The sequence below is a fragment of the Aedes albopictus genome, chromosome 3 (genome assembly GCF_035046485.1).
Source record: "Aedes albopictus strain Foshan chromosome 3, AalbF5, whole genome shotgun sequence".
NCBI classification, from domain to species: Eukaryota; Metazoa; Arthropoda; class Insecta; order Diptera; family Culicidae; genus Aedes; species Aedes albopictus.
The window spans coordinates 282065144-282084065 of record NC_085138.1 but is presented as its reverse complement, the minus strand read 5'-3'; the positions used below and the strand labels follow the sequence as shown (position 1 = coordinate 282084065).

General features: G+C 35.8%; 1 protein-coding gene across 1 annotated transcript in view; it reads left to right on the top strand.

Annotated features, from left to right (window-relative positions):
- The first annotated feature begins 2813 nt into the window (after positions 1 to 2813).
- The window catches only part of LOC109420297 (matrix metalloproteinase-14), a 760155-nt gene continuing 744046 nt past the window's right edge, over positions 2814 to 18922 (top strand). Inside the window, exon 1 of the mRNA XM_062861127.1 lies at positions 2814 to 4019. Coding sequence (XP_062717111.1) covers positions 3980 to 4019 — 40 coding nt within the window. The 5' untranslated portion in view covers positions 2814 to 3979. The remainder of the gene's footprint in view (positions 4020 to 18922) is intronic.

Here is an 18922-nt window from a genome sequence, read left to right as displayed (position 1 = left end):
TACTGAAATTTTTGAACGAACCCCTGAATAAATCTTTCAAAAGATCCCAAGAGGAATTTCTGAAGGAATCACTACAGGAATTCCCGGAGTAATCCCTGAAGGAATTCTTAGAAAAATCCCTTGAGGAATTCCTGTAGGTGTGCTTGGAGTAAATACAGTATGCGGCAGGAAAAAATGCGAAAAGGTTTTTTTGAACTTCATTTCCTTAAAAAAATCACTGGAACAATTGCAGGAGGAATTTCTGGTGGAATTCCGGGAGGAATTCCTGGAAAAATATCTAGAGAAATTCCTAGAGGAATCTCTAGATGAATTCGTGGACAAATCCCTGTAGAAATTTTTTGAGGAATCCATGCAGGAATTCTCAGAGGAATCCTGGAAGAATTCCTAGAGAAATTTCTGGGTAAATCCCTTGAGCAGTTCCCGGAGGAGTCCCTTGAGGAATTTCCGGAGGAATCCCAGGAAGAATTCCAGAAGAAGTACAAAGTTCAATTTCTGAGGGAATTCTAGAAGGAGTTTCTGAGGAAATCTCAGTATTGAAGAAATTGTTGACATTCCTGAGGAAATCCTGAAATCCTGGATTAATTCCTGGAGGAGTTGCTGAAGGAATCCCAAGAAGAGTTCTTGCAGGCATTTTTAAATTAATCCCGGAAGTTGTTCCTGAAAGAATTATAGAAGGAATTCGCGGGTGATCCCTGCAGGAATTCTTGAAGAAATTTCTGAAGACACCCCATGAGGGATTCCTTAGGGAATCTCAGGAAAGCTTTTTTAGCGAATTCCTGGTTTAGCGAAGCATTTTTGTGGGAATCCCTGGAAAGAAAATCTGAAGAAATCCATGTCTTTAGTAATTTCTGGACGAATTATTGAAGGAATACTTTTATTGACCCCTAAAGGATTTTTTGTACAAATGTTTTTAAATCTTAAGCAATTCTTGGATTATTTTTAAATAATCGCTAGTATAATTTTCTAAAAGTATTTTTTCAATCAATTCCTGCAAAAATACTTCGAATCATTCCAGATGGAATTATTGGAGAAATCTCTAGTGGAATTCTGGAAGGAATATATGAAGAAATCCCTGTAGATATCTCTGAAGAAATATCTGCAGAAATACCAAAGAGGAGGAACCAGTCTTGTGCATTATCACCATCATAACACAAAAAAGCCGCAACATCAACATTGCCCTTCTTCCTCAATCAACGCTACAGCCGACCGTCTCTATGTTGCTATCGAACACATTCGAGACGAACGCATTGATACGGTGGCTGCCGCCGCCATGCTCTTTCTCTGCAAATCTCTTGAGTAGCCGAACGCTTCTTAACCGTCGTTCCGACGCAGAGCTATGTCACTCACTGCTGGGTGACTCTCGCCTGAAAATGCCAGGATGAGGGTCAATTTGTTAAGTAGTATTGCATGGCGCAGTAAACACAAACATAGCACGCCCTATGAATAGAATGCAAAGCGTAGAACAAAAACACGCTTCGGTGTTTCATCGTGTGGTTCGAAAACAAGAGACGATCGCTGCTGTTGGATGTGGTTGACTCTGCATTGAACGAGGGTTGGCTTGAATGGCTTTTGCGTGAATCGATTATGTTTTGATGGACTGCGTTTGTCGTATGAAGTGATGGTTAGAGCGAGTGTCATGCGACATTGACCATCCTGAAACTGCACAACCCTGGGAGGAACTACTAAAGATATCCCAAAACAAATCCTCGAAGATATGTCTGGGTGAATTCTTGAAGGAATCTATTGAGGAATCCATGATGGAATCGCTGCAACAAGCTATGGGAAAAATGCTGGAGGCATTATTTATACTCATATAGTTTACGAAACTAGGAATAAATCTGAAACAGTCATTTTGATTTGTCAAAACTGCAAAGCTGATTTGCATATTCACATATCGGACACCCATCCAGCTTAAAAGTCATTACAAGTCAGGCCCCCCTAGGCCCCCTCCAGAAAAAAATCCTAGTTACGCCAATGGCAGTACTGTGCCAACCCGAAGCGCTACCAGGTTGGTGACATCGTAATCTTGAAGGACGAATCCCTTGGTCCTGCCCGCTGGCCGCTAGCCCGTGTTATGGAGACGCACCCTGGCCCAGACGGTGTGACCCGTGTTGCAACCTTTCGAACGTCATCCGGGATCCTGAAGAGAGCTGTCTCCAAGATATGCCCATTAGAGTGTGTCACTGAAGGATGATAGGATAAGTACCCTATAATTTTGTTACATGATTTTGTGAATTCTCTGAGTCTTAGTTCATCGAAGTCTTGATAGCTAAGGCCTCCCCTTGCATAGTTTTGATAAAAACTAAAATGAGTGCAAAATAATGACTTGTGGTGGGCGTAAAATAGATGACTACGTATTAGAAGTCCCCACTGTATACACTTTTTGGTGGCTTAACTGCATATTCTAATACACGCCACAACAAACTATTTCAGAAGATTAAATAATCTCCCGCAGATATGACGAGAACTGAGTGGTATACTATGCATAGAATTTCAAAGTATGTATACTCAATCCGTTATCAACAGCCACTCACTTCCCCTGAAAATTCAATCTGCGAAAAACTTTATTTGATAAATCAACGTTCTGCGCATATGATCTGCGACTGTTTCCCCTCCAATGAGCTTCCAGAGAAAAGCTTCGCTTTCGCTCTTTTGCGCTTTTCATCGGTAATCATTACTTGCTTCACTCTCCCTCTCTCACCACACACGAATGGAATGCACCCGGTTCGTCCGTTTCCGCTCCGTGTCGTCCATAGGAAAAGGGGGAGAATATCCACCCCCAAGAATTTTGTCATTCCACGACAGTGGACGACGGACGGTGGCTTGCGTTGCTGTATTCCGAGATTCCGCCAGAGCGATTCGGCACGTTGAAGCGTTCGGTTGCTCGGCTCGTCGTAATCGACGTCAGTTTGTCATAGTGTTGCGCTAGAGGCCACCGAAAAACCAGATGTTATCTTAACAAATCCATATCGCACACCGAACTGAACCGGGGGCAAGGGAGCAGGAGCGCAGTGCATAGCGAAAGCACCGAGCGGCGTGCGGTCAATTCCGGACCAGACTGGGTTCGAGTCGAAGTCAGTCAGTCGTGTTGCAGCGGTGGTGGACCCGGGAGAGCTGTGCCCAGTGAGCGAGAGTGAGCTCGTTGCAATCGGTTCGTGTTTATCTGACGAAGCCCAGCAGCTTCCATCCGGTTGTGTTCTTGTGTGCGTGTGTGAGGGTTGGAATGTTTCGGAAGTGCGGGACACGATTTCTACGAAGTCCCGCGGATCGAACGACCGGGTTCCGTGCGAGTTGATTATAAATTTAGTCGACGGCCAGGTCTTGCCGGGGCAGGTTGCTCCACTGCTGGTCTTCGTTGGCCGTTCTGAGACTCCTCCTGAATTGTGGGGTTGTAGTGAGGAACACATTCTGAGAGTTGGCTGTGTTGTCGGTTGACCGGAAACTGTGTATCAAATCTGCTCACACATTGGGGGTCTGCCCAGGACGACATCTGCACCGTCGTCGGGCGGCAGCCAAGTGTTGCACACAATTCGCGGGGTCGCCGCAGTTGGCAAGTGAGTTGACCGAGAAGTAAAAGTTGTTCAACGCTCTGAGGTCGCGAGAACAAATCGCCGTAAAGCTGGCTGAGCTGGGCTTCGACATGTGACTGAAAGTGTGTCTCGGTGAAGTGGCATTCGGCTGTGCGATAGTGTCAACGAGAGTGAAGCTCGTGCAGGGAAGAACCGTGGAAAAAAAAGTGTCAGAAAAGTGCTGCCTAGGAACAACTGTTTCCATGCACAATGAGGACGACGAGGACGATGAGAATGACTGCGAAGAGGACGATATTAATCCCAGACATGAGCGTTTATCGCTGGGACCGAAAATTTATGGCCCATTGCGAACCACCCTGAGAGCAGTCTGCTCCCTTCAGACGGATCCAGAGCTGCCCGACCGACCAGCCCCAGTGAAAAAGTGAAGAGTTCGTTCGTACACATGTGTAATGGGAGGCACTCAACACAGCGCGCTTCAACATTTTCGGGGTAGCATACACGCCGGAATTGACAAATGACGGTCCACAAGTGAGTGAAACTAGTTTTTTTCATCCCATCTCCTTCTTTGGTTTTCAATAAAAAAAAGTAGAATGCATTACACACATACTCACATTTATATAGGTTTTTAGCATACTCCGGGAAATTTATAACTTTTTTTCCTACCAGCTCATAAAATACCGTGGCAAGCCATGCGATGGGGGCAAATGTGGGGAGCTTTTGGCGTGCAGAATTTAGAGAATGATGGCCAGTTTAATACCAGCACGTTCATAAAGTTTCCGACGTTTCGAAGGATCGCTCGAACGTTAGCCAGCCAGTCAGTCAGTCAGTCAGTCAGTTGGTGCTGCGGTTACCTCTACCCCGAAAAGGGTTACGAGCGAGCTAGCGACCGACCAAGCAAGGGAGGATGCATGTATAAAGTCACGATAAAACTTTCTCGCGGGAAAGTAGTTTCGCTGCCCACTTTCGTTGCACAGCGAAATGGGATGGCTTTTGCGCATAGAACTTGATGCTAGTTTTGATTACGAACGGGAAGATGTGTATCGCAGATGATGATGCGGAGCGATGCATATCTATGTTTATATGTTATGTTCTTCTACAACAGTGGTTTCCAAACATTTTGAAGGTATCGCCTCCTTTAACAATGTTCTTTATTTAAAGCATTTATACCCGGGCAGAGGTCAAGTACTGACGATCAAAATGTGATATGGGTTTGTTTGAGATAACAGGTAAAAGTACTGAAAATAATAGCAAAAATTTGTTCTTGAACCATCTAACCAATAGCAAAATTTGACATTTGAATATCAGTCAAATAGCTCACTGCTAATGGTTAGACCAAGAGCTAATGTGCTATGATGATGATGTTCCTGGAGTAAAATTGAGATATTATTTTCAGTACTTTTACCTCTTATCTCAAACAAACAAATATCACTTTTTGATCTTCGTATCAAAATAGGCTATTATTGAGCTTTTTTACTCTGCTCGGGTAATATCTAAATTGGTATTTCTAAATAACTGATTTATCAATCTTGACTTCATAAACCATGGTATACTAAATCCGAGAATGGATGTCCATTGAGCATCGATTACCGAGCTATGAACTTTTATAAATGGATAAAAACTTCAAGCTATTTTAACAGGGTTCTAGAAGTGAAATTTGACAACCTCTGCAAGCCACCACTTAAGTGTAACGGAACAAATGATAATGACAATATGGGTATCAATTTTAAGGAAAATTTGAACGTCCTTTGAATTGAAATTAAAAAAATATAAAATCATTTTTTTTTATTTTCTTGAGGTGCATTTAATGTGGCTGGTAGCTTATAAAACTCAGTTTATTGAAATCTTAAAAAAATAATTACATTTTGTGCTAAAGGTTTTACTCGCTTTGTTTGCTTTTTTAGTAGGATTGGTCATTTATCCCGCATTTAACATTTTTTTGTGTTTAAGCCTTAGGTTCTAGGGATCTGTTCAGTATTCAGTTCCACAATGTGTTTAGAAAAACTTGTACTGTTTGCATTTATTATATTTACGGAAAAAAAATACCATCTTACGACGAAGACAGACAACATGTTTCTCATTGGTATTTAAATTATTTTTACATTTTTCAAAAATCATCAATTATTGTCTCACTGTTCCAGTAGAGGAATTCCACGGAGTCATGTTAGTCGATCCTGAGCAACTATTTCAAAAATATCTGAAACTTTGCACAGTTTTTCAACATTATTTAATTCGCTATTTTTCGATATCAAATCTTCATATTCAGTCACGACTAACTTTTCAAAAGGGTGTATGCGAAAATGGTTCAAAAATAGTTTAAAAGCTGTACAGCAAAAACGGATGAATTAAACAAGTTGATTTCATGATATTTTAATTTGATTATTCATAATTACTATAGTATCTATTAGAAACTTAGACGCGATCCAGTATTGTGATCAAAAATATTGATAGTGTCATGCTTTTTATTGTACGTGGCTGGTGAAAAATCTCTTAATAGTGTTGAAAACCTCCTCTCTCCTCTTCTTGGCGTAACGTCCTCACTGGGACAAAGTCTGCTTCTAAGCTTAGTGTTCAATGAGCACTTCCACAGTTTTTAACTGAGAGCTTCCTCTGCCAATGACCATTTTGCATGTGTATATCGTGTGGCAGGCACGAAGATACTCTATGCCCAAGGAAGTCAAGGAAATTTCCTTTACGAAAAGATCCTGGACCGACCGGGTATCGAACCCGTCACCCTCAGCATGGTCATGCTGAATACCCGTGCGTTTACCGCCTCGGCTATATGGGCCCCAGTGTTGAAAACCTGTTGAAGAATCATGGAAGAAACCTTATTTTTAAGACAAAAGCTGAAAAATAAAAATTTTAAATGAGCGTAGGGTAATTCATGTATTTTGGACAGGCTGAGGACAACGCTGAAAAGATCGTCCCCTTGCTTCCTTAGAAAGCAATTGATTATGTTGCAAAGTTACCAATACGCTTATAATATGATTGTACTTTGCATTCCTGGTGACAAAAACCCTAACAAAAGCATTTTAAGCTGAGAAAATCACAAATTCCAATCGGCTGTAAGAATTGCATTTTGGACACCGAATATATGTTTTGGACACCCTCAGGTATATATAATTTGGACAGGGCAATTATCTCGATGTTTAGCCATGAATACTGCTAAATCATGGAAGTAGCATAAATTAACAAATATTTTCTAACAAATAATCAAATTTCTCCGCTTAACAGGCATCTATTTTGAAAACTATTACAGTTTTTGTTAAAATCGAGGAAATATCGCCAGACCCACAGAATACGCCTCCAAGTATGCAATCGCACAGCTTCCCCATGTAGTTCGTCAGATGACCAAAATATAGTTAAAGTAGAAAACTTGTAATGTATTTTGGACATCTCCTATTTCAAGCGAATTAGATGAATGTTAAGAGATTGGCTGCCTAATGCTTCTTTATTGAACAGTTTTCATTGCAAAAAGGCTTTTAAATTTTTTACAATTATTAGTTCAACCATTGTGAGGTGAATATTATATGTGGCTATGAAGTGTATGCCGTCTTGCATACCTGTGCATTTGAGGGGTTTTAGTGAAATAATTTACATTTTCGATATTTTTGAAGTAAATTCTTTATTGTTAAGCGTTTTTTCAACGTATATCATCAGAATAGGGTCTATTTGATCCAATAATCGATATTGAGAAGTATCTCCGAAGCTCTCCGAAACAAGGCATACATCGCCGTGCATGTCCAAATTATATTTTTTACCCTATACGTCTAGTTTATCTGCAAAAAAAAATACCTCTTAGAGAACAGACTTTATGATCGGAAGAAAACGAGTAACTTCAACAACAACAAATGCATTAGAGGTTCATACCACAGACAAACAGACGAAACACCTAGAACAATTTTCGTGAAAATCCATCGTCCAGTTCACACTACCACCACCTGGTGGAAATGTTCCACCAAACACCGAAGGTGCTAGTGTGAAACGTTAAACGCAAAGAAAAACGATATGCGCGTTTCTTATCGATAGCCATTTAGATGTTAATGTTTCATTGGAAACACATATTGACAATGCCCTCGAAACTTTGACTAGTACTATAGTCGAAGCTAGAAGCGCATCAATACCAAAGTGTGAAGTCAAATTCGACTCAGTTATTATTGACGATGATCTGAAACTTCTGATCCGTCTTAAAAACGTGAGAAGAAGACAATTCCAACGAACTCGAGATCCTGCTTTGAAAGTAATCTGGCAGGATCTTCAGAAGGAAATTAAAACACGTTTCACCGAATTGAGAAACAAAAAATTTGCAAATAAAGTTTCTTAATTAAACCCCGGCTCTAAGCCGTCTTAGAAATTGACAAAAATTTTGAAAAAGCATCAGAAGCCTATTCCTGCGCTGAAAGAGGAAATATTATTAACTAATTCTGAAAAAGCACAAAAACTTGCCAAACACTTTGAAAGTGCGCATAATTTCAATATAGGTTTCACTAGTCCAATAGAACATCAGGTTGCCCGAGAATTCGAAAACATTCTCAATCATGAGAACATTTTCGACAATTCATTGGGCACTGGTTTGGACGAAGTGAGATTTATTATAAAGAAGTTTAAGAATATGAAAGCTCCGCGTGATGATGGAATTTTCTTTATTCTCATCAAAAAACTTCCAGAAAGTTGCTTATCATTTTTAGTTAATATATCTAACAATTGTTTTCAGTTAGCATATTTTCCTGAAAAATGGAAAAATGCTAAAGTTGTTCCAATTTTGAAGCCTGACAAAAATCCTGCAAAGCTTATAGTTATTGCCCAATAAGCTTACTGTCATCTATCAGTAAACTTTTTGAAAAGCTTATTTTAAATAGAATGATGATTCATATTGATGAAAATTCTATTTTTTGCCAATGAGCAGTTCGGCTTCCGCCATGGACATTCGACTACTCATCAGCTTTTACGGGTAACTAATTTCATTCATTCCAAAAAATCTGAAGGTTACTCCACTGGCGTAGCACTTTTTGACATAGAAAAAGAATTCGATAGGGTTTGGCACCAAGCCTCGTCAAATTGAAACATTTTGATTTTCCACTATATATTATTAAAATTATTCAAAACTATTTATCGGATCGAACAGTAAACTAGTAAACTATCAAAATTCCAAGTCAGATAGACTACCTGTAAGAGCTGGTGTTCCACAAGGCAGCATACTGGGACCAATCTTATACAATATTTGTACCTCCGACCTGATTTGCCACAGGGATGTCAAACATCGTTATTTGCAGATGACCCAGGTATCTCAGCCAAGGGGCGAAGTTTGCGTGTCATTTGTAGTATATTGCAAAAAAGTTTAGATATTTTTTCTTCTTATTTGCAAAAATGGAAGATTTCTCCAAATGCTTCCAAAACTCAACTTATTATATTCCCACATAAGCCATGAGCTCTTTATTTGAAACCCTCAAGTAGTTGTCACTATGAGGGGAACTCCAATAAATTGGTCGGAAGAAGTTAAGTATCTAGGGCTCTTACTAGATAAAAACTTAACTTTTAAAACCTACATAGAAAGTATTCAAACTAAGTATATTAAATTCATTAAGTGTTTATACCCACTTATTAATAGAAAATGAAAACTTTGTCGCAAAAACAAATGTTTGATTTATAAACAAATTTTCAGACCGGCCATGTTGTACGCTGTCCCAATATGGTCAAGCTATTGCAATACCAGAAAGAAGCAACTTCAGAGGATTCATAATAAAATTTTGAAAATGATTCTGAAGTTGCCTCCCTGGTATAGCACTAATGAATTGCATCAAATTTCTAATATTGAAACATTGGAACAGATGTCAACTAAAATCATTGCCAACTTTCGTCAAAAATCGTTGCAGTCTTCTATTGCTACGATTAGTTCTTTGTATAATTAGTTTAAGTTAGGTTAGGATTAGGATAAGTTAAAAAAATGTAACTAACTGTTTCTAACACACAGATGAAAAATAAAGCCGGCAAAAATCTTAACTGCTACAGCAAATGAAATGTTATATGTTATAAATTAATATTGATAATAGCTTAAATTTATTTTACCAAATTAGGATGATAGTGTGTTATAATACACAGAACACCTAGATTAAGTTGAAGAATGTAAAAATTGATTGAGAATGAGATACTAATAAAGATCATAAAAAAATAATAAACAAAAAAAAAATGTGCGCGCTTCTGGTTATGAAAGCCACAACCAAGATTTAAAATGATCGTTAAAGCCATGGTCAATGAAAATTTCGCCAGTGTTACGTTTTTTTGCACACGAAAAAGCAAAAAAAAAAATACTACCGCTGTGGATAATAAAGATTTTATAGTAAAATTTTTCTTCAGCCAAGCAAACGACATCAAACTTGTCAGTTAAAACTTATACCGTCAAAGCGCCATTCACCGTGGGGGCTCCATTCACCGTGTGCCTTCGAATATTTTTTTCATTATTTCCATATTATGATTGAATGATTTGACAATTTCCCTTCAATTTCATCAATACAACATTGTATTGGTGAAATTAAATGGAAATTGTCATATCATTCAATCATAATATGGAAATAATGAAAAAATATTCGAAGGCACACAGTGAATGGAGCCCCCACGGTGAATGGCGCCTTGACGGTAAGTAATTTCGTTTATTATAATCTAACGAACAACATGAGTAGTCGATTTCTTAACGATCAACAACTCAACGCTCTCTCGTAGGCCGTTTGATGGAAAAAAGATGTTCAAAAGAGTTACGAAATCTCACCGAAAGCACCATAGATAAACTGAAAGAGACTGGTTATGTCCAAATGTCCACATTGAATACAAAATTACGCATTTGCACGTCCTGCCGTCTAAACTTTGACAAACGAGAAATCTGTATATCATCGATAAAGCAGGGCGCAGGAAGTTCGAAAACGACAACAACTGAGAAATTGCCAGAAGTGCCAAGTGCAGAGAGTCATACCACCGTACCATCTGCGATATCTGTTTAGACAATTTAATTACGTGCCTTTTCAAAAATGCTTTGAAATATTCTTCAAAATCTATTATTTTTAATATTTTTGACGTTGCAAAAATCGCTTTCAACATTCATCTTGAAGAAGAGGGAAAACACTTGTCCTCAAATATAACAGCAAATTAATGAATAAACGACTGATGCGCGGAGGGCGTGATAAAATCGAAACATTACTGTACATATAATATACATAATACATAATAAAACAAACTGTTCAACTAACGCAAGGCCATTAACAATAAAATCAGCATCATACTGCGATTTCTGGCTGAAATAATTTACACCGAAAAAAAAAAAAATACCGAATGAATTGTGAAATGTTTGAAATGTTATAACTTTTTTGTTTATTAGTTTACCATCACCACATTTTTATGGTAGATTGCTAATACAATGGACCGTCTTCACTGAAAAAATACGTTGGTAAAAGATAGGGTTTTGAGATATTTGAGTTTTTGTGACAAAAATTATATTTTTTCATGCTAAAAAAAGATTTTTTTTCACCGTGTAATTCGCCAATTGTTGAACGGTTAGTACTGGCATTTTGGTTTTCGTTTGTTTTTCCGTGCATAATTCCACTTTAGTTGAAAAATATCCAGTGAACGTCTAGATCTACTTATCCCTTATACTGCCCATTGAATTTGTATTCCCTTAAATTCCATTTTCTAAGAGAAAATAGAACATTTGTATGGGAAGTCTGTAACCCAAATGTTGAACGCTTCCTTTAGCTAGCTCATCCTAATGTTGGACGGTTCTCGCCAATTGTTGAACGGTTGAAGCTTTGTTCGTAATTGATGACGTATAACCCGACATCAACCTATCATTCACCTATTTTTATTTTGGCCACCAAACCCAACATAGACACGATAGTAACCCAATGTGGGTCCAACAGTGGTCCAACATTTGATAAAATTTGACCCGACTTTGATCCGACATCCGACATTTTTTCACTCTGGCGGACTTTTTTCCGGGTTTTTCGTGTTTTGTTCTCAGCTATTCCGAGCTAGTGACAATTCATTTAAATGACAAGGAATCGCACATTTGAAGAGAGCTCTAGTGGACTGAAATCGTTTTAAACATTACTAGATGCAAAAATGGCTGAAAAGATTTGTCTTTAAAAGCCCCTGAAACTCTCCTGGAAACCCATGGGACCCACTCAACCCCTAAGAACACACAAGGAACGACCCTGAAATCCCTTGAAAACCCGTGGGTTCCTCCTGAGCCTCCTGCAACGCCTTGAAATACTCCTTGGACCCCCTTAACACTCTGAATTCCTCTTGAAAACCTCTGGAACGCCCTTGAAACTCATTGAAAACCACTGGAATCTTTCTGAATCCCACTGGAACACAACTAGAACATCCCTGGAACGCCCTTGAAACCCCATGCAATGCACGGTTAGGTAAAGTGAAAAAAATTCTAGCAGTCATGGTTCTAACATCGTAGGTTATGCCAGTGTTCAACAATTGGATCATGGATGCATAATGATAGTGTGATAAGAAAAATATTTTTCCAAATTAAATAACAACGAAAATGTGATTTTAAACAATGGTAAACTGTTAATGACATCCTTCCATGTCTTGTAAATATGGTGTGCCTTTGATATTTGTGGTCGATTTGCCCGCAAAGCTTATTTCGTAACAGCAATTTCTTAAAATTAATTCCAAGAATTGTGCAGTTTTCGTGTCATCAGCGGTACAAAATTTTCAATAAATTTTTTTGACGTAAAACATGTATAATTTTGTAATTTAATTAGAGCAATATCGTTACCCACATGTATATGCATCTACATCATAAGTATACGTTGGATGAAAAATACTTAAGTAAGGTTTATAATAAAATATTCAGAAACTGTTCAACATTTGGGCAGTGTTCAACAATTAGCGAATTACCCTATATTTTCTTTGGAATCACCATTTAGTTACCTAACTATGCTAAAAAAATCATAGCAATCGAACGAAACATTTTTGCTGTGCAGATTTTTGAATATTTTGAACCATTTTCACATACACCCTTTTGAAAAGTTAGTCGTCATTCAAAATAAAAAATTGAAATAAAAAAATGGCGATTTAGATGGAACTGAAAAACTGTGCAAAGTTTCAGTTTAATAGAAAATCATGAATTAAAAAAATCCTTAATTTTGATGCTGTTGCTTGGAATCGTTCTGTAGTAGAATTTGTGCGTATTACGTATACTACACACGCAGTTTCCTAAAATTATACAAAAATATTATTTACAATTTTGAAAATATTTATATATAGGTATCATTATGGAAACTATTGAATTTTTAAACGTTTTCGTCCGAAAAAAAAATACACAACCTTGAAGGAAAAAAAAACAGCTGCACTCAAAAATAAAAAAATAAAAATTAAAAACAAACTATAATTTACAAAAAAAGAATTAAAAAAATAAACACGCTGTGGGCCAAAACAGATTCCACGAAAAAAAAATCAAATTAAGAGAAAATGCCTAATCAGATTCCTACCAATCGATTGACTACCGTATACAACGTTTTCAAAGACATGAGAAGTGATTTTGGTACATATTTGGCTCAAGGTTTTGATTTCTATAAAACTTTAGAAATTAGGGTCTTGCACCATTTGGGCAGGTGTACCTATTTTGGGCACTTGCCGCTATAACTAAGGCAATTTCAAACCGATTGATTTGAATTTTTGAACACAGTTAGATACTGTACGTGCCTAACTCTATACAAAATTTCAAATCAATCGGTTTGAAATTGCCTTAGTTATAGCGGCAAGTGCCCAAAATAGGTACACCTGCCCAAATGGTGCAAGACCCTATGTCATACGTTCGAAATTTTGATCATAATCTGCAAAGGTAAGTTGCTTTGTTGACAATTTTTGGAAAATGTTAAAATTCTACCAATTTTTCAAAATTTAGAAATGTTGGGCAATATTTTAAAACACTTTTCGAAACATTCGGGTTTTGAATTGACCACTCCAATGTTTTTTTTCACGATCCCTTTGAATCTATTTAATTCATATATATATTTTCAACATATGCTCTAGCTTTAAGAAAAACTCGAATTATTTTATTCTGGCTTGCAGTTCTAATAAATTGGCCTACGAATGTATTATCTTGGCATCAAAATGACGAATAACATAGACATTAGAAACGATCAAAGTTGAACAGCTAGATAGTTAGTAAGTGTTATATTGAATTGTGGGCGAAAAACATTGGACAGTGGAGGCGTAGGAATGGGTGTACTACATTACCAAACCGACCTTGCAACAACGAACCATAGGCAACACTACAGGCTGAATGTTTTTGGACAGCTACGAATAGCTCTTTATCCCTGAAGAAGATCCAAATTAGGATCGAAACGTTGGATCCAAGATAATATTTTTAAGTTATTGAGACTGCAAGCCAAAATAAAATAATTCCAATGAACCCATCTCAGTTGAAGATCGCTAGAAATTAAAAAAAAAAAATATTTAAAAAAGTAATGTAACATGATCCCTATTTTAAATTATTAATCAAAGAAGCTTAATTATGATGGTATGGTATGTGGGGGCAAGATGGGTCAGGGGGCAAGATGGGCCAGTACCGTTTTCAATCGCACAATATAAGTTTTGAATCTTTCAATAATTTTCCCAGATGAACGACGGGGATACACAAAAAAGTGGTATATTGTTTTGAAAATTCTATACGTTCCTCGCACAGAAAAAAATAAAATATTTTTTCGTTAAACTCCTTATGCTATACATTCCATATGACTACGTGTATTGTGTAGACGGGGCAAGATGGGTCACCCTAATTTTTCGGTATGTTTGCATAGTTTTTGAAAATGTTTTATTTTTCATGGAAAGGCTATTCTGTGACCTACATTATCGAAGCGATGAGAGCACTGAAAATTTGAGAACATATTTTTTAAATTTTTCTTCAAAAAATATAAGTTTTCAAAGTCCTTTTATGGCTACCCGAACAAAAATCTTCTAGTTCTGAGAATAATCTACCGATATGTTTCAACACTTTCTTCATGAAATCTGTACGTCTATGAAGCTTAGATGTATAGAGAAAAACTAGAAGATATAGTATTTTTTGTTGGAGGGAAATCGAGTTTTCTCATAGCTGACCCATCTTGCCCCCGTTAAAATGAGGTGGGGCAAGATGGGTCATGTTTTAAAAATTGTTTGTCAAGACGCAGGTTTCAAACTTTATAACCTTTTTATACTCTTATATCATAGCTGACTAGTGTATCTGAGAGTCGTGGTAGAATACAGAGAAATGCGATTTATATTCAGAAAGTTATAGGGATCCATTTCTTAGGTGACCCATCCTGCCCCCACTTACCATATGTTCGTTGTAATTAAAAAAAATGTGGATAGAAATATATCATGCTCATATGTATTTCAATGTCACGGAAAAATAAATAAAAGTCTGATTCTTCTTTTGTGTTACTTTTTGATGTGTATTAAATATATAAAGTATATTTCTAAACATTTTTGTTCAAATCAGTCGAGTAATATTCCTTAGCTTAGCCTGCATTATTTTTATGGCTATTTTTATAACTATAAAGACTTCTTTTGACGGAGAGAAATAAATGTGTTGCAAACACAAACACAGAACTGATATTCATTGTGCGATTCATTTTGAACATGATACCTGCCTCAAGTCTAAAGAGCAACCTATGATCGAAGGAATGAAAACATTTTTTTTAATATTAGAAGTTTTCGGGCCAACAAAGAACAGCTAAACTAGGAAGAATAGCCCAAAGGAAAATTTCGGAATATTACTATTATTTATTATTGTATTCGTTAGCAATCACTTTTAGAGAAGGTGACGGAGGTGGATCACTTCTTTGAACTCAAAACCTCATCACCACCATTGTTACCTAGACTTGTTTGACCATCATGATTTAACCAGATGAATCATTCGGCCAAACGGCGTTCAGCAAAACGACATTTAGTCGAATGACTTTTAGCCAAATTAAAATATTACATAACTATTGCAGACGAAATTGCTTTTTAGTTTTTATTTTGAAAATTCAGTATCCCAAGGCTTCCAAGAAAAATATAAAAGTGTCAGGATGTTCAAAAACTGACATTAGAAAATATAAAAACAAATTAGATCAAAACCAATATTTTGGGTATTAGAGGGTTAATTCTTAGTTCTTCTATTTAACCCTCCAATACCCAACCCCACCTTTAGACGGGGTAAAGTTTGAGCATTTTTGTATTTTTTCTTTCCTGAGCAATTTGAACTTTATTATTTTCAGCTGATATCTAGGACTGTTCTGTATATCTCAAAATGTTTTTTTTTTGCCTTTTAACCCTTTATAAGGCCGAGAGAACCAGACACGGAATCCACTCGTTCTACGTTGGAATATAAAGTACATGTGGTGTAATGAACAACATTTTTATTTTTAAAAAACTCGGTGGTCGATTTTGTATGCAAAAATAATGGTCTAAATTTCAACTTTTTATCAATAAAGTTTAAAATGTTGTTATTTTGTGATGCGTTTGTCAATCATGCTGATTTTTTGACAGGTTATTACACTAATATTCATGAGTTACTTGTGTGGATTTGAACTCGATTGGTTAATTATTTTGGATGATATTGTAATTTTAGTACATGCCCATTTATTATAGTACATTTTTCCAAAAGGCTGATTTTCTAAAAGTAATCAAGCAATCAAGTTGATATTTTTCCACAAGTAAAAGGAACACAGGCCTTTCATTCCCCATCATTCGATTTTCAATGCGCTCACCACAACAGAAGTTCGAGCTTATAAACCTTTATGCACTCAGAAATGGCAGTTTTTGGAGAGACATTTTGTTCTAAAAAAGACCATACATATTTGTTATGGCTCAAAAAATCATGATTGCTCACAAAGGCCTAATGTGTCCATCAGTTAAAACAGAAGTTGTAAAAAAATTCTAAACGAACAGGAAAAAATATGTGTATAAGGTGGCAATATAGTTGCCACTGCCTTATAAAGGGTCAAGGCGTACTTGTTGTTTTCAAATCATTGAAAAATTGATGTACTGGTCAGCTTTTGAATGTCATTGTTTCTTTTGTATTTAATCGAAACTGTTAACGTATTTTAAATGTTTCCTCAATTATTCTATAATAGTGAAAAAGTTAAAGGGGGTTGGATATACACTAAAATGAATTTCCTAAAAGTTACACGCAAAAAAAACCCAAAAAAATTTGAAACAAAATATTTTAACAATAATCATAATATCTCAAAATGGTTTCATTTAAAAAAAAATCGGTATGCCAAATAGGCTTTCAGGAAAAATATTAAAGTTTAGAGATGTTCAAAAATGAAAATTAGAAAAATCGAAAACCAAAACTCACAAAATCGAGAATTAGGAAAAAACATCTTTCAAACATGTTTAAATCGATTTAAGATGACTATAAATGATATTTAGATCAAATTGAAAAAAAAAAACGTATTACAGGGTTAAAGGAGCACTTTTGAAATACCACCTACGAAAATATCACAAAATAAGGGATAATTAAACAACTTTGTATGAATCCAAATGAATGTTTTACTGATTTTAGGTATTGCTTTGCCTACTAATGCTATTTTTCATAAATAGCTTTGGAACTTTAACCGAGCAATGAACAGCCGATTGAAAATTTCAAGATTCTTGCTCAGTTATGGATAATTTTTGCAACGACCTTTAGTTGTTATAAGTTATTTATTGTAACGTTTTTGTAAAAAATATGTATTCGTTACGTGTCTTTTTTAAGGAGCATGTGTTTTAAATTCGTTGAGAATGTTCACAAAAGTCTTAAAAAAATGTTAGAAATTAATTTTATTTTTGGAGATACTGAAAAAATATTATAAAAATTATACTTCCGATTTTCTTATGATAATCATTGGACTCAGAGCTAAAATTTTGAAAACTTCGAATATTCTGAAAATTTTCATGTTTTCTGATTTCTACAGAATATTTCCAATATTCTTTTTCAGACACAGGGAAATTGGTGTTTTGAAGAAAAAGTTGCACTTAATTTTAGAGAGATTCTTCAAAAATGAAAACAGGCTTTTTTGAGGCTCCTCCCAAGTACGATTAGGTAAATTAAAAAATATGTAAAGTTAAGAATTCCTTAAGGCGTTTTTTTAATTATTGACGAAATAGTTCTACTAGAGAAAGGAATTTTATAACATTTGTGAATTTCTGAAACAGAGCGTCAATGTTCGACCAAAAAGTAGTGGTTTTTAGAATACATTATTTTCTAAACGTTTAGAATTTTTCTATCCAAAAGATAAAAATTTTAAAAGTTGTTATTGGGTGAGATGTTTTGTGTACACTACTGCTAACAATAATTAATATTTTTCAGATTTTTCACCGTACAATTTGTATTCGCTATGGATTACTGAAACGCTGAAAAATCGTTAAATAAATAGTATTCCTTCATCTATATTTTCATTATTGCTAAATATTTTCCACATTTCCTCAGGCTGTTCTAAACTTCACTATATTGTGAAGATGGGACAGAAAAATTGAAATGAAAAGACTAATCAGGCTTGGAGATAGATTTTCCTGAACTTTTTAAACTAGATTTCGATACACTCCTTAGAGGGATTTCGAATGGCAATCATACAAATAGTTTTTTTTCCATCTTCCAACTTTTTAGTTGGAATTGAATCAATAATAAAAATTCTAGAGAAACTCATTGATTTACTTCACCATTAAAACTTTAGTTTTATCACGCTTTGCAGTACCTCTCGTCCACTAATTGGACCTTAAATTAGTTCTTGTTGAACTACTAGAAGATACTGCTGCTGCGATTCTTGATGAAGCCAATAGTTGCAGAAAGAATGTATCAAGTAATATTTAATAGGATTTAAATCTAATAAAATTAGGCATATATGTGAAATGGTGAGGAACTAGCTTCATTGTTAAAATAATAACAAAAAAGATTAAGTTTATAAGTTTTTAATATTTAAATAAATTATTGTATTTTTTTTAGAAATTTCTTTGGGAATTCTTAAAAAAATATTCCTTTTCTCTAAGGAATCCATAAACCCTGATTTTCGGTGGAAATTGTAGAAAGAATTCTTTGCCTGAACTATAGAGTAAATTCACATAAGGTACTTCTCGTATCTCGTATTTTATTTGCTATAGGACTGACAGAAATTTCTTCAGAACTTTCATAATAACACTAGATTACTTCATTTATGAACTCGGTAAGCTGATGATCACTTTTAATGCAGAATCATACATTAAGTACAAAAGAACATTTTTTCTCCTGATTGAGAATTATTTCTCGAAATGTTTTGAATCTTTTCTTTAAATTAGGGAGGTTGTCTCATAAACTCACTTTCGTCAATCTGTCACAGAAAACTGTAGGTAATTGGTCCTCTAAAACGCAAGATTTTTTTTTTATTCTTCAACCACTTAACTTA